The following is a 17101-nucleotide window of genomic DNA, read 5'->3' as shown; positions in this document are numbered from 1 at the left end:
ATGTGAAACACAAGAGCAGTCAAGTACAACATTCCTAGAGTGAACATGTTTGCACATGGGAAGGAATGTTTGTCCAGCCAGCAGATAAACTTCCTGTTTCCTTCTGGGCTGGGACAGACTTCCTCTGCATGTGAGTAGAGGTGGGTGTGGCCTCACCTGTGCAGGTAATGACAAAAGCACAGGGCAGGGCTGCCATCTCTCTCTTTTTCACCACATGCATCAAAGAAACAACATCTACTAAGCCAAAGATGCCCTCTTGGCTTCCAGCCAAGAGAGGACAAAGGGACTGTCTTCTTAAGAGATAGATTCCAAGTGTATTAAGCTAAGATTGCCTTCTGGGATCTGATTGTGAACAGAATGTGAGTAAACTCTTTTTATACTTTTGTAAAAGACTGTGTCGTCTCTTATATTTTATGAGGGAATAAGGGGAAATACCAGAACAGTTATTATAGAGGCTTTAGCGAGCCTGAGCAAACGCAGCCGTTGCAAAGCTTAAAATAAAGGGGAATGTTACTCTGCTGAAATTGTGGAACTCGTTAACACAAGTTGGATAAGGATATAATCAGACAATATATCCTCTCCTGCACCTCTGAACATTCCCACAAGTAGTGATTATGGAACCCTTTTAGCCTGTAGCAGCCCCAGTTTTCAGTTAGCCCATGACAACTTCCAGCAGCTGTAACAATGGGTGGCTGTGTAGGTTTCTGCCAGCATGGTGAATATAAGATGCTGGATTTACTATGGTTAGGGTCTTGATGCTATTGAAACTGTATTAAAACCAAGATTCTTCATAATTGGTATGTACACAACCAGCTTACTCTGTGGCTCAAAGGCAGCAAAGGGCTAAATGAAAATTGTGTCTCTCAGATGCTTAAACGCTCATGCTTGACCTAGTATTTTGTAGTGCCTTGTGTGCTCTCTCTTAAACCACTGTGTGTGAGAAATATATGTAATTAGTTCACTTTGACCACCAGAGGGAGTGCCCACTCTTTTTCATATCCAGTATCTGTAGCAAAGCAAGCGAATCTGCAGACCTCCATCAGGCCAAGATGAGACATGTAGCGTCTCTCAGAGAAGGCTCCGAATGAATGTTAAGTTTTCTCTCTCACACACGATGCAGAGGAAGATAGTTTTGAAAAATAAATAAAATGCACGCAACAGCTGCATTTGTATTGGACAAGCTGGAACAAGCCCCAGCAAGGTATCATGCTCAAGCAATCCCCTCTCCAGTTGGGAAAAGGACTTTAGCTTCACATTAATAGAATCCTAGCTTGTTGTTATGCTTGAACCAGAGACCCCGGTTTAAAACAAAACTCGGGTAAGTTTCATAACAAACCAACTTTAAACCATGGGCTGTGTGAATCTGACCTGTTCAATTAACCAAAGCCTGTTTGAATCCAGGATCCCTGGTTAAAATGTAACAACAACGCAGTGATCTTCAAAAGTGAACCTAAATGTTGCTGAAGTCCTCCTTCTGGCTGTTCAGAAGGAGTGTGTGAGACTGATGCCTTGTTTGAACTTATTCCAGCTCACCCAGATAGAGCTATTGTCTTTTTCGCACCATAGGACGCACTGGACAATAGGACACACCTTGTTTTAGAGGGGGGAGAACAAGAAAAAAAAATCTCTCCCTCTCTGCCCAGCGCCCCTTCAGCGAAGCGGCAGGAGGCACTGCGCAGAGAGGGGGAGAATTTCCCCCTTCTTGTTTTCCCCCTCTAAAACAAGGTACCGTTTAAGGTGCGTTCAGACGCCTTCAGGCGGCTACCTTGGAAGCCTGGAGAGCGAGAGGGGTCAGTGCGCACCGACCCCTCTCACTCTCCAGGCTTCAGGTTCCTTTCAACCTGCTCTTTGGGGCTGGCAGGGGGAAGCCCACCAGCAGCCCCAAAGAGCAGGTTGGGGAGCAGCGCAAAGGCGCGCGGCTATAGAGGCTCCTGCCATAGCCTCATGTCACCTCTCCAGCCGGGAGAGGGTCACGGGGGCTTCTTTAGCCCCGTGCGCGCTCTCCTGGCTGGAGAAATGGCGCGCTGCTAAAGAGGCTCCTGCCATAGCCGCATGTCACCTCTCCAGCCGGGAGAGGGTCACGGGGGGCTTCTTTAGCCCCGTGCGCGCTCTCCTGGCTGGAGAGATGGCGCGCGGCTAAAGAGGCTGCTGCAATTGCTGCGTGTCACCTCTCTAGCTGGGAGAGGGTAAGCGGGGCTTCTTTATAGAGGCTCCTGCCATAGCTGCGCGACACCTCTCCAGCCGGCAGAGGGTCGTGGGGCTATGCTGTCTTCGCTCCATAGGACACACACACATTCCCCCTTCATTTTTGAAGGGGAAAAAGTGCGTCCTATGCTGCAAAAAATACGGTAAATTGTGGTTTAGCACTGTGCGTGTATATAGCTATTGACTTGTACAGAAAATTAGAAGTGGGGGAGGCGAACTCTTCCAGGAATAAGAACAATCCTACCTTTCTAGGGTGGGAGGATGCGGGTGGCACTGTGAGTTAAACCACAGAGCCTAGGACTTGCTGATCAGAAGGTCAGCGGTTCGAATCCCCTCAACGGGGTGAGCTCCCATTGCTCAGTCCCAGCTCCTGCCAACCTAGCAGTTCGAAAGCACGTCAAAGTGCAAGTAGATAAATAGGTACTGCTCCGGCAGGGAGGTAAACAGCGTTTCCGTGCGCTGCTCTGGTTCGCCAGAAGTGGCTCAGTCATGCTGGCCACATGACCCACAAGCTGTACTCCGGCTCCCTCGGCCAATAAAGCGAGATGAGCACCGCAACCCCAGAATTGGTCACGACTGGACCTAATGGTCAGGGGTCTCCTTTACCCTTTACCTTTCTAAGGAATCCTGGTGGAAGAAACTTCTGAACATACATTACTAGATTGCTCTCTGAATGTATGACTGCTATACCTATACTCCCTCATGCTTTTTTTATTTCATTACTGTAGTTATTATGCAACAGAATGTTAAAATATCACTTAACATCCCTTTCTATCCCTCACAGTCTAGCCTCGTGGGGGGCTATGTCTGATGGGACTTGTAGTCCAAAGTATCTGTAGGGAACCAGGCTGGTAAAGACTGATCTAGCCACTGAAATCAGCCAAAGACAAATACCTTACAGCACTTGCGGCATCACTCAAGATTTTGATACATCTCCTGGAACTAACATAAGCCGATTCTAATCAAACTGACATTCAGTTGTGAGGTAGAGCTAAATTGAGTAGTACAGTTTAAGTTTGAGTAAGTTTTACACCTGTGGATGATGAACTAATCAGAGAGCAATGAGATAAACAGGCTATGGATTTAAAACTGCTCTTCACATATAGATTCATGCACACTAACCGCATTTCTCATAGGCAAAGTACTTTATCGACTTCTCATTCACCTCCACACACTTATTACTCCTGTAAGGAACTGAATGGTTCTGAACTGTCCAAAGCTACCAAGGTCACCCACTGCAGTTGCATTTCCCAGACCAAAATTTCCAAGTTGGAAGTGAATAGCAACTCCTATACATTAGTACAAATTAAGACTTAAACATATGTTACTTGTAAGTGGGAGCGGGGACTCCTCTGGCTCTGCAGTTCATTGAAACCCTTCCTTCTGGAGATTCTTCTGGGTAGACTGTATCAATGGGCTGTTCTTCAAAAATTGGTCCATACCCCTTTTGCTCATCTGAAAACATATGGCAAGTCAATTATAACCCCTTGAAAATATTTATTTACTGCATATTGAGAATGCAGAGTTAAAATGAGTACAAACCATTTTAGTAAGTCTGCATAGTAAGTACAACATCAACAGTTTAAATGCAACAGCTTTCCCTTTCACTACTACAGTTATGTCTTGTCCATATACCTACCATCGGGGGGAGGGGGGAATGGGGACCCTGTGAACTAGTTGCAATTTCCCTTAAGGCCACTGGCTCTCCTGCCAACTGGTGCCAAAGCTAGTGGAAGCGTTTGTGACTTGTGCATCTGTCTGTTTGGAAGATACAGACAGATGAAATCTCCTCTGCAGTCCAGCAAATAGCCACCAGATGGTGATGACATCTGATGTCCTCTGGCTTGGGCTATTATATTCAGCAAAGCTCAAGTTAAAAGGTTAGCTTCATTAGCTGTCTGCTTAGTCACCCACCACATGTTGCAACTAAACTGTGATTTGATTTTTCTGCTATCCTGCTTTTCAGGATAGTGGTGTCTACTCAGAACTCAATCCTGAAACCCACGTTTAAAATTAGAGCACAGCAAATGAATGAGTAAAAACAAAACAAAAGAACATATGCAAATCGCCTTGCTTCACTTTCAGATAACCTCACCTTCACATAATGAAGGTTCCACCCATTTGAAGGTCCAAAACAGCATCTTGAATTGACCCTGAAAGTGAATTTGCTAGTCCCTGAAGTTACACTACCACTCCTGGGACTCTGTCCCAGTTTACAGTCTGGCTGCCACAGTGCCACACTTTGAATCAGCTGCAATATCCAGCTGCTTTTCAGGGACAGCCCCTGGTACAACGTACTGCAGGAATCCAGCTTGGGCATTACTGGAGCACTGATAAAGTGATTCTGCAGTTTTGTAACTCTGTATGTATGTGAAGATTACTGTGCTTTACCACTGAAATGGTTCTTCTTCAACAGCAGCAAAAATGTAGAATTTTTTTTTAAAGATTAGTCTTGTGCTGCATATTTTAGCTTAACTTCACTCTCTGCAATTGAGGGCCTTGAGGATTCAACTACAATAGTATTTCTAGCTTCCTGCTTAGAAAAGGAAAATTTTATTTTTTACATATTTTTGTTTTGCTTTACAAAATGTAGCTGGGTTACAATTTAAATATGAGAGGTTCTTGTGGGGAAAGGAGTTCTTGAAACAACAACAACACCACAATGCAACACTGTCAGCTGCTTTTTAACCATGCAAGGAAAAAGAAATGGGGACCTGAATCTTTTCCCAAGTTGGCATAAAAACAAGTGGGGTGGGTTTGGGAGGAAATGTAGTAGAAAGTTTTTTTAAAAAAAAGCTCACTCATCTGGACTTGTGCAAACAGAATCATGAAACTACATATAATATATAGTTCTGTCCTTTCTAAGCTAGGACATCTCTATTTGGGTTGTTCCCCAGTAGGGGACAGCTCACATTATTGACCAGTCCTCAAAATATATTTCTGGTAGAGCAGAAACTCAAAGTTATTCCAGTCTATGCCGATAGATAGATGATAGATAGATGATAGATGATAGATGATAGATGATAGATAGATAGATAGATAGATAATAGATAGATAGAGGATAGACAATGAATGACCTTGCAACCTTGTTTCCTCCCCAGTGCAATGCACTTTTTGTGGTTAGTACCACAGAAACACTGCTGTTATGCCTGTAAGTTCCATTCAGCTTACATGTACATGTAGGTTGTGAAAAGGAATTCTAGCACAATCTTCACCTCACTGCCTTTAGGGGCAAACTATAATAAACTTCCTAGGAACTGCCCTGATCAACACAAGCTCAAAAAAGTGATTATTTGCTGCTCTATTTTCTGTTTGTTACCCAGCAGCTGTATTTTCTCCCACTGCAGTGCCTTCTGCATGTATAGCAACAAGGGCAATGCTCACTGGATTTGGCCATTTTCTGGCTGCTTTTTTTGGCACTACTTCTAGCAGCGATTAGGCATGTATAGTAGCTTTGGGGAGGAAATACTGGTAACTGGAGAAAGAGGAGTGCATTCTCTAACAGTTCCGCTTTGGCTGAACAAGGATCTAGCTATTTGTTGTTGTTGGCCTCTGTCTGCCATGGGAAACAATGGAGTGTGCCTCCGGGGGTGAGGTCAAACTGCTGGAGAATCACAGCATTGCCTCACCAACATCAGTCTGCCCACAGCTAGCCAGTCAGCCCCCACCTGCCTGCCTTCGTCCTTACTATCAGTTTCCTCCTCTTTAGTCTCAGTGTTGCTTTTGTAGAAGTAAGCATAGAGGAAAACCAGGTTTGCCTGTCACTGGCTATGATTCCACTTGCTGTTTGGGCTTCATGTGTTCCGCCCCAACAGTCCCAATGGGTGCCATAACTTTGTTATGATTAGTGGATTGCATTCTACTTATGCATTTAGGAAATTTGTCAGCAGCATATAAAAGAGAGGAAGGGAACTTATTTGGGCATTCTAAAATGGCAGTTGTACCGTATGCATAAGACTAGGTTTTCCCCCCTAAAAAATAATGTCAAAAATTAGGGGGCATCTTATACACAGATACATCTCCCCCCATTTTCTTAAATCTGAGTCCCCACAAATAGGGGGCGTCTTATACATGGGGGCATCTTATAGATGGAAAAATACGGTACTATTTCAAGCAAATGGTGGGAGCACCTCATTTTGTGTACGGATTTGTTTTAGTACTAACAAGGGTTCACACCAGATCTTTGTACTGAGAAGCTTCTAAGCCTTTATAAAAGCTGGACTAGCATTATATAAAAGACTGAAATAAATATATTTTTGTTACAAATAATTCCCATAACCTGTGGCACCCCTCCCAAGCTGTGATCACAGTATAGCATTTAAATCATTTGGTTACTCACTTCTCCTTATTTTCCCTACTCCTTTCCTTCACAATAATATATCTATCTGAGAATGTGAAGCTGGTTGGTAACTAATAGCTTTGTACCCCAGACAGCACTTCCTGGGCTGCATAAAGAGGATCTTTCAACTGAATCTCGCCTCCCTTTGGACACTACATGCCAGTGATTAAGAAGATGTTTTCACTTGAAACGAGGCAGCACTTAAATTAGGTCACCTTAATTGAATGAATACAAATGATGTTCTGAGAAACCGTTTCCATTTTTTTTTAAAAAAAATTATTTTCATCTGCTCTTTATTTATATTAGCCACTGCACTGAAATCAATTTGTTTCAGTAATTTTATGTTATGAGACCAATTATATCCAACATTATAAGAGTAAATGCACCACTCAGGAGGCTTACAACAGATACACATCTTATTTTCATAAAGACAGTACCCAACAATTAAGGGGTGGGTGGGGAGAGAGTCATTGGTTTTAAAAGCATCATTGTGGACTTCATAAAATGAAAAATGCAGCCAGGTCTCTAATAACAGTGAAAAGCAGTGAGATAAGAGGTTGCTTGCACTTCACAGAACAAAGTATTCCACAATTTGAGTGCAGCCACTGAGATGGCCCTCCATCTCTCATCTCACTAAAACTTATTTTTATTTATTTATAAATTTATTTAGAAACTTCTTTGAGGAGTGTGCATAATGAAATCAATAAGATGACACATGCTTCAACCCTAGGTGGGACACAGAGAAGGACCTCACATGCTGATCTGATGGTTATAGGAGGATGTAATCCCTATGATAACTTTGCCCTAAGCTGTCTGGGGCTTTGAAGCAACCAGTGCAGCTGTCACAGCTGAAAACAAAATGGAAAATTAACAGCTTTTAATTCTTCAAATAGATCAGCAGCAGGAGAGGCCCACTGGCAGTGGCGGAGGAAGGCTCTCGGGCACCTGGGGCAGCGTGCCCAGGGATGGGGCAAACTGCCCATAGGGGCGGGACGCCCGGCGCCCATAAGAATGGAACAGAGGGCAGGGCGTCCTGTGTCGTCCCTATGTGTGCTGCAGTGTGCCCCGTCCCTATGGGTGCTGGGCGCCTCATGCCATGCTGTCCCGTGCCATCCCTACGGATGAGACGGGGTGCACAGCGCCGATAAGGACAGGGTACGCAGCGGGCCTCAGCTGCCCTAAAGCTGGGGGGGGGGAGGCAGCGGGCAGATAGTGTGGAGCCTGTGGGAGCCAAGATGCATGGCTCATGCATGTTGTAGGCCCTGTGGTGACTAGTGCTGCCCACCATTTTGTCACCTCCCATCAGGGTGACACCCGGGGTGGACCGCCCCCCCCCCCGTTCGTAAGCCCCTGGCCACTGGTGTAGGCCCTTCTCAGCGATGGGTCCCCATTTGTGAAATGCTCTACCTGGTATAGTGTCTCTGAAAGAACTTTAAAACATTTCTGTTTACCAGGGTATTTGATGGCTAAAAGATACTGTCCCTGGCAACCTTGAACTACTTAGAAGTAAGGGTAGGGAACCAGGATGCCCACCTCCAAACTCTCAATGGTTGCTTAGTTTTTGCAAAAACTGATGTCAGTTAGAATTTAAGCATATCCTCGGTGTTTCTTTCTAAAAGAACCAAACACCCTGCCTTTGGGAGACCTACAGGAATGAAAGAGAATATTCCAGTGTTTGGGAATATGGTTACAATTTAGCAGACAGCTTTATTTGTTATCCTTTAACTTTGGCAAGCGCCATATTTGCTTCCAGGGGGTATTCTTGCAAAATACAGCAGCACTGGTAGGATACAATGCACATATATAATCACACAGCCTTTATATTTAGAGGCAATAATGTTTCATTCTTGCAAGCTGTGAATGTTGCCACATGTTATGTGCTTTGTGACAAAAATAGCTAAAGATTCCAACCTCCATTTTACAATATCTATTTCCAAAGCAGTTGCCTTAGGAAAACTCCACGCAGAATATATATTTGAAATATCAGTACATGTTATTTTCATAAAGCAGATATTGCTCTATTCCAGGGGAAGGCAGAAGATAGATTTGGATCTATTAGTAAGAGCTCTAAGAGATTTGAAGTATATCAACAGGATTTCTGACTCTCAGTCATTTAATAATAGCAGGAACAAAATGACTCCAATCATGTTCTAATCATACGGCATACCTGTCAACTGACCCGTTTTAAGCAGGGCATCCTGGAATCACAGAAGCCAATCCTGGTTTCTGTTTGAATTTGAGAGCATGAGAGTTCTGCTGCTCCTCCTGATCCTTAGTCCTTCTGTGCTGGACTAAGCTAACCCATGGCTTGTCTTAATACAGGTATGAAGAACTAGATCTAGCCATAAGTGACAGATTGTTATCTTCCCATATTTGGCATGTGGGCAGAGCCATGCACTGGCCAATCACCTGACATCACAATGATATCTGGTGGTCTTTTTTTTGGCTGCAGGGGTCTTCAGGAGCCCCTTTCAAATCACTGGACAAGATGGAACTTTGGCAACTGTCAATCTCCAGTAGCATCTTTCAAAGCACTATCTTACCCAGTGCTTTTTTCAAGGCTTTGCAGCTATCCCCAATTGGCAGTGTGGCAGCATATGCAAAACACCTTTTGCCTGTGCCTTATATTTATATCTGTTCCACATATTGCATTATATATGACATCAGGTAGCATGTAAGCTGTAGAATTCTGTCTTCTTGAGTCAGGTTGACACACATGCTTCTTCTTTCAGAGGACAGTAAATACTCAGGGCAGAATTCAACTAAGTTGTGTTCATGGAATGAGATTCTCTTTAATGCTCCCTGGCAATTTTGGAACATAGACTGTATCACTATTGTATCTATTTTTCTTGTTTCTGTAATTTTTATTTCTAGGTTCATTGGCTATCTCTTAATTTCTGTTCTATTATAGCTGAAGAGCAGCATACAACTATTTTAAATATTTTAACTACAGTATGTACACCAATTTATGTGGATCGTCTGTAGTTTGGTGGTGCATAAGCCTTATGGTTATTTATTCAAGAATATACTTTCATACTCTTTTCATTCCTTAGTCTTGTTTTCAACTTAAGTAGAACATTTGAAGAGTAGCAGCTTACCTCTTACAAAGACTTTACTTCCATGGATGTCACGTACTGCAAGCAAAGTTGAAAGAGACAATTATTTCCCAAAAGGGTTTATGAAGCTTTCTTCATGAGAACTATTATTACATTAAAAATGCCAAGAATGGTCTGAAAGAATGCAATGATTACTGTGTGATTTGGCAGTCAGTTCTATACTGACTATTACTCAAATTCTAGAACCTTCCAAGATACTATCTGTGCATTTTCTATAGCTAGGCAATTATTGTTCTTAAATTTAGAAAGGGATTCCATGGGTGCAGATCAGGGCCAGCCCAATACATTTTGGCACCTGAGGTGAACCACAAAATGGTGTCCCCTCCCTGCCAGGGAAGAAAGAGTGAGTGAAGATCTACATCAGGAACAAGAGGGGAATAAAGATCTGCACCGGGATCCGCTGCCCCTGTGGATCTCACTCGCCTCACCTTGCCTCATGGGTGGGCCAGGTGCAGATATAAAAGGAGACCAGTTCTGTTACTGAGATCTTGACATAATTTTTGTCTCTCTCACGTCCCTCTGGTGGCTCAGGGTCATGCACATGCATCAATCTCTGCAGAAGCAAACCAAGAAATTCCTGCTTGTCATGTTACTCACCGGGAGTTCCTGCAGCACTTGAGCACCTCAGGCCTGTTTTCAACGAAAGAAGAGTAAATGCTGAGTAACTTAAAATCAAATACTGTCTTTATTTTTTAAAAAAGGAGTAGGGATAAAGTTACCTGACTGCTTTAATTTTCTCTTGCAATGGGGCAAGAGGGAGAAGGGATGGGAAGCATGTGAAAGAGGCATGGTTTCTCCAGGGCCTGCAAAAGCAGCAGTCAGTCCTACCGTTTTCAATAGTGCTAACTCCAACGGTTGACTGTGCATAGGATTGCAGCCTAAATTCTTAGCCAGGCATAGGCAAACTCGGCCCTCCAGATAATTTGGGACTACAATTCCCCTCCATCCCTAGCAAACAAGACCAGTGGTCAGGGATGATGGGAATTGTGGTCCCAAAACATCTGGAGGGCCAAGTTTGCCTATGCCTGTTCTAAGCACAGGTATGGTTCTCAAATCCAAATATTGTTTCATTCAACCACAATTTTTGGCTGAGATTCAAAGCTCTGTGCATACATAGTCATTCTTAGATTCTTCCTGTTGGGGACAGCAGTTCGCTTCTTCTCTGAAAAGATCCTTTAAAGAGCAGCAGCCAAAAGGCACAAACTATTATGGCTGGGATGATAAATTGGTGTGTCACACTTTCTCTGCCGCTAAGCGTGTTAATTTTGGGTCCCAGGCTGAACAATGCAAATGATAAATATATCTACTTGCAAATGTTTCTATTCAATTAGAAATATTAACTGGCAGAGAGAAAATTAGAGCTAAGTCTCCAAATCCCTATTTCCAGATTGTTCTGGAAGTTCACATTTTCAGAATAATTCCTTTCAGACTCTACTCTGCTAGTACTATGAAGACTATTCTCCCCCTGCATCATTGCCACATACTGTGTTGTTTCAAAGGGCACATATTTCAATCAAAGCAGTTATAAGAAATTACCAGAAGTGGTGACACTGGCTCTATAACTTCACTGGGAACAATAACAGATCCTACAATAATAATCTGCTTCTGCTTTTAAATATTTAAATGTTTAATTTTCTTATCTGCTACAAGTAATTCATGAGCATTTAAGACTTAAAACATTAGTCAATAAAGACAGCTCACTAATTTTCAAGGTCAGGTTTATCTTTGCTTCCTTCCCAGTTATAACAAAGAGCCTTGTAGCATTTTAATACTGAATGCCTCTGCTACAATATGTGCTTGTTTTAGAGTTAATTTCAGATACAGGTAGTGGGCTCAAGTGCATGAAAACATAATGCCATAATAAACCTGATAGTCTTTGAGAAGCTACATATCTTTTTGATGTTTTTGCTGCAGCAAAACCCCTCTAGAAGTTGTTTTTGCCTTTGTGTATTTTGCAGAATTTGTGTATTCATAGGGTGGTTGTAATAACAAAGCTTTACTCAGAATAAACCCATTGAGATGAATGAACATGGCTAAGTTAGGACCATTAAAACATAGTTGAATACAACCCATAATACATAAGCATTCTTGATTAGGCATTATTGCCTAATAAAAACAAAACAAAAATCACTATAAACTCATTTTATTACAGCCATATACTATCCCCCCCCCTTTCCTGGTTTGGCTTCCAATCCAAAGAAAATCAGGGATGAAATAGGAAAAAGCTGGGTTCTAATTAAGGCCACTTGGATTTTAGTACTTAATAAAAACAGAAAGACAAATGACACAAATTATGAAAGCAAAATGAAAATTAAATAACTTGCCAAGTGACAATAATTAAAGCTGTGTTTTGCTCTAGCTTCGTAGCTCAGATACCAATGGCATTATATTTACTGGTTAACTGATTGAATGCAGGGATCATCTTACCTGCCAGGCAGAAAATGGAACAGATTGCAGCAAAATGACTGGTCAAGGGCTGCAGCTTCATCTTCACAAGTATGTTTATTCTCAAGGACGCTGACCTTCAAATCATGGGAAATAGCTGATCATAAAAAGAATAGAGAATAATAAATTCTATTGCATTAAAGACTTCTAAGATATGCTTATCTGGCCATAACCCAACATTTTGGGGGCGACTTTGGAGCCAATGGATTAAAATGTTGTTAAATCTTGGAAACGGATAATTCTGGCATCAGATCTGAAATCACATTACCATGACATAAAAAGAATTAAAAAACAACAACCAGAATAGTATGAAGCTGGTCAGTTGTTGATCTTTCAGAAAGGGCATGTGAGATGGCAGCTTTTTTTTCCCTCTTGTACTTCACAGAACAATAAGATGCTATTAAAATTATTTGAACTGGCCAAAAAAATCTTCCCTGTGATTATGTTAGCCTAGTATGTGGCTATTAATTCTACATCTGCTTAAAAAACATTTGCACAATGGCAGTTAATGTGGAGGTGTAAATACATGGATGTGTCCACACTCTTAGTAATGGAGTCAGAGAAGAAGGATAAAGACAAGGAAGAGGATAAACAACAAGGAAAGATTAAATGGGAGTGACAGAACTTTGACTAATTGGCTTCTTAGTTTCTTCACTTACATGGCTATAGAAATGCAGCAGCAGTTGGAGAGGTATAGGGTACTCCTGAAGTATTGGGTAGGTCTCCACACAGCATACTTTGATCTGACCCATAGCTCCAATCCAAGGGACCCCATTCAGGGTGACCCACCCTGGGCCAACCTGGGGATCTCCCATCCAAATCTGGACCCAAATTAGTTCAGGGTAGGGCTAATGTTTAATAAAGTTTTTTTATGTTAGAAAAGGGACAAGTGGGAAGAAATCAGAGCAATCAGGTCAAGGTATGAGAAAAGAGTCCCAGTCAAGTTAAAGGAGAAGTACTTTTAAGTGCTGGCTTTCCACTTGAGCAAGGAGAATGCAGTTCATTTCATTGATAGGTTTAAGTTTGGATTCTGGATCACTTATCAGGGTCCTCACCACCTACTTATTTCAAGCAGTCTTAAGTTAATTTGGGCATGGAATGGCTAGTGAGGGAAAAAATAGAAAGGAAGTGGTTGATGGCTGGGTAACAGGACCTTTTGATGATCCTCCAATGACATCAAAGGCGGTGATAGAGTTTAGATTTATTCATCATCTTTCATACCTACAGATGATTTGGTAAGTATTGCTATCCGATGTGAAAGTGAGCTTTGCTCTGTTTCATATACTTCCCTTGACAGCGCCATATGTGCAGTGTGGTGGAAGATGGTATTTCATGAGTAAATGTCATGTAAAATTTGCTTTTTTCAAGTGAACCTTTGAACTTTCACCTCCTGTTCTATCAAAGGTAAGTTCTATATTGACAGGGAACTGTCCTGTTTGATTTCTTGTGCTGCCTTCCTGGAGTAGGTTGTCAAGCAGTGAACTAGGCTGGCTAATGTCAATCATTATTTGGACACTTTTTGCATCCCAGGGTTACAGGTTTTGAGCACTGAGACCTGCTCAGGAACAAATCTGCAGTACTGGCAGATAATTTGGGGTTTCCTTTGGCAGAGTGTGAAACAAATGAAAAACCACCCAGGCCAATGAAAGTCAAGTGATTGACCAAGGACACAATCATGATGCATCTCACAGGAGAAGGATAATGTGAACTAAATCCATGTATGGTGTTCTGAGTTTCTTCGGAACAATGACATCATTTCAAATATCCACTATTACAAAGTACTTTTTATGAAAATTGCTTTCACAAACTCTTGCAAATAAGATTCTGAAATCCTACATCTACAGATTATTCTAAGGGTCTCAAAGCAAGGTCAATAGCATAACACTTTACACATACAAAAACCCATCACAACTTTTCCCTACGAGGACAAACTCAGTAGGAGATTCTTTTTTCTAGATGGCGTGTTTCCTAGCAACTCTTGAACAGGGTGCCTTTTAAAAACCCGTCACTTGCTTCTGTTGGGAATGCTTTAAAAAATCTCTTTCATCCAATGAATAAACAATACAAATTAGACCAGAAGGCAGCTGCAAGATAGAAGGGGGAAACAATCCAGGTCTCTAGTTGATTTGCAGTACTAGTATTTGTGACTTGGTTTTAAACCTTAATGCATTTGTATTTCCTAGACTTCTTATTTAATTAATAGTTTGACCTCTTTCTCACTTCCTTATCATTCTCTAGCCATTCTTTTCCTGAGCTACAAGTCCTACAAAGAAAGGGCTCAATAGATATGGAAGAACTTATTACCTTCTACAATGCCTACACAAAACCATGAATCTTGAACAGCATTTCATTTTGGAATACTTTAAAACTGCATTTTGTTTGTTTGTTTTGATGCTGCTTTGACAGAAAATAACAAAAATTTGGATTCTGCAAGTCAGATGCAAATATACCATACTCTCTTTTTAATTGTCAAACAGAATCAATTTAAAATTCCTTACTAACACTTTATGCTCAGGTTATTCAAGTGATTATCTAAAAAGGTGCCAATTTACAGAAAACTGCAAAGGTATCATTAAACAATTAGAAAAGTGTGCTGTGTATTGCATCAAGAAGATTTGCGTAGCTCACCTCAGTTACCGTTGAAAGTTTAAGCAAAATTTATAAGGATACAATCCACTATTAAATATCTACATCAAGAATATTGCACACAGCACTTAACTCCAGGGGTTGATGAAAATATAGAATCACTTTAACGACTGTTTTTAGGGTAGAGCTATGTGGTACATATAGACAATACATTCATAGATGCAATAGCTGTTCCAGTTTTCCTTAATTTTACTTTTTATAAGACCTCATCATCTATAATCAATGGGTTCACATGCGTCTGAAAAAAATTAGAGACACACTTAATAGCTTCTACAGTCATGAGAGATTCGTTTATGACACCTATCAGTAATAAAAATGGGATCAGTGTCCATGCCTTTATCTTGCCTTATAGTAGACTACAGGAAGAATGAATAGATTGTACAGTTCTATACAATCACCATGTGAATGCTTCCCTCTCTCACACACAGAGCAGTTTGTTGTCACCTGGAGATTTGCTATTAATTTCAACTATGTAGTCATTTATCTACAAAAGCTCAGAGATGTGGAACATATTACATATAACAATTTAACATATTACAATAGTTTTTATTGAATAGTACACCAACTCTATGGACAAAGTTAAGGTGCACCTGCATGCACAAATTTTTGTGCAAGTTGAAGAATATATTTGAGAAGTGGGGCAGTAGACGCCTTATATGATACCAAGCATATATAATACATCCTTTCTCTTTCCATTTTTAGTATTCTACACATGTCTGCAGTGTGATCACATTTGGTGGTTTTATTTTTTTGCAAATCACTGAATCTAGAAGATCCCAATCCTAATTCATTCTTATCTTGATTAAGAGGTTTATTTAGTTTTTTTTTAAAAAAAAATACAGTTCACTGTGTCATAAAACTATGTATCACAGTGGCTTACAACAATATAAAAATATAAAGCCAAACAATAACACCATAAAATGTTAAAAACTGGTTAAAAGAAAAAAAAGAAATTAAAAACAAACATCAATAGACCATTGTGGAGAAGGTACTTTTAATTGCCTGCATAGGCCTGGTAGAATAGAAAGGTTTTCAGCAGGCATTTAAAAGTTGGCACATAAGGTGCTCACTGAATCTTTATTGGCAGTGTTTCACAGGACTGGGCAAATGACACTAAAAGCTTGGTTTCACGTTGTTGTCAAACGAGCCTCACCAACTTGGGTAATGACCAAAGATGCTCCTGCAAATTATCTTCAGTGATCGAGCTGGAATATCAGGCAATCCTTGAGATTTCCTGGGCCCAAATTATTCAAGGCTTTGCAAATCAATCCAAGGACCTTGAACCTGACTTGGTAGCAGATGGGTAGGCAATGTAGTTATGTCATATGTTCTTGACCAGAAGCTGCCATCAGCAATCTAGCCATAAGCTGGAACTTCTGAACCAGACCCAGGGGCAGCCCCACATAAAGCACATAGCAGTAGCGTAGCCAAGAGGTTAGCAGTGCATGAACTGCAGTGCTCAGGCAATCCCTGTACAGGGATGGCAATAGTTGGCAAACCAGATGAAGCTGGTAAAAGGCATTCCTAGCCACAGAGGACATTTGGGCCTCTAGGAACAAACATGTATACCTGAGTATCTTCCCAAACTATGCACTTGGTCCTTCAGATCCCTCTGCAACCCCATCCAAGAAGTGTGCATGCACACGAAAGCTCATACCAAGAACTAACTTAGTTGGTCTTTAAGGTGCTACTGGAAGGATTTTTTTTTTTTTAACTATGGCAGACCTAGGGACGCAGGTGGTGCTGTGAGTTAAAGCCTCAGTGCCTAGGACTTGCCGATTGAAAAGTCGGCGGTTCGAATCCCTGCGGCGGGGTGCGCTCCCGCTGCTCGGTCCCAGCGCCTGCCAACCTAGCAGTTCGAAAGCACCTCCGGGTGCAAGTAGATAAATAGGGACCGCTTACCAGCGGGAAGGTAAACGGCGTTTCCGTGTGCGGCTCTGGCTCGCCAGAGCAGCGATGTCATACTGGCCACGTGACCCGGAAGTGTCTCCGGACAGCGCTGGCCCCTGGCCTCTTAAGTGAGATGGGCGCACAACCCCAGAGTCTGTCAAGACTGGCCCGTACGGGCAGGGGTACCTTTACCTTTACCTTATGGCAGACCAACACGGCTACCTATCTGTAACTGGAACTATGGAAGGCACCACATTGAGCCGCATGAAATGGAAGTCCATCAACCGGTATCTGAAGAAGTGTGCATGCACACGAAAGCTCATACCAAGAACTAACTTAGTTGGTCTTTAAGGTGCTACTGGAAGGAATTTTTTTTGTTTTGTTCCATCCAAAACAGGTAACTTGCCAATTTCCCAAACACAGGAATCACTGACTCAGAGAGCCCCCATGTTCCCATAAT

General features: G+C 41.8%; 1 protein-coding gene across 9 annotated transcripts in view; it reads right to left on the bottom strand.

Moving 5' to 3' along the window:
- Positions 1-17101, bottom strand: part of CNTN1 (contactin 1) — a 162546-nt gene that overhangs the window by 44299 nt on the left and 101146 nt on the right. For all 9 annotated transcript variants that reach the window (XM_081928944.1, XM_081928948.1, XM_081928942.1 and 6 more), the window contains 4 exons: positions 12088-12202; positions 10258-10290; positions 9643-9678; positions 3534-3660 (listed from right to left, as the gene is read on the bottom strand). In XM_081928944.1, coding sequence (XP_081785070.1) covers positions 3534-3660; positions 9643-9678; positions 10258-10290; positions 12088-12148 — 257 coding nt within the window. In that variant the 5' untranslated portion in view covers positions 12149-12202. The remainder of the gene's footprint in view (positions 1-3533; positions 3661-9642; positions 9679-10257; positions 10291-12087; positions 12203-17101) is intronic.

Source organism: Podarcis melisellensis (genome assembly GCF_964234715.1).
Source record: "Podarcis melisellensis genome assembly, chromosome: 10".
Taxonomy (NCBI): Eukaryota; Metazoa; Chordata; class Lepidosauria; order Squamata; family Lacertidae; genus Podarcis; species Podarcis melisellensis.
Note: the sequence above shows the minus strand (reverse complement) of the source record. Positions and strands in the feature narration are given on the sequence as shown.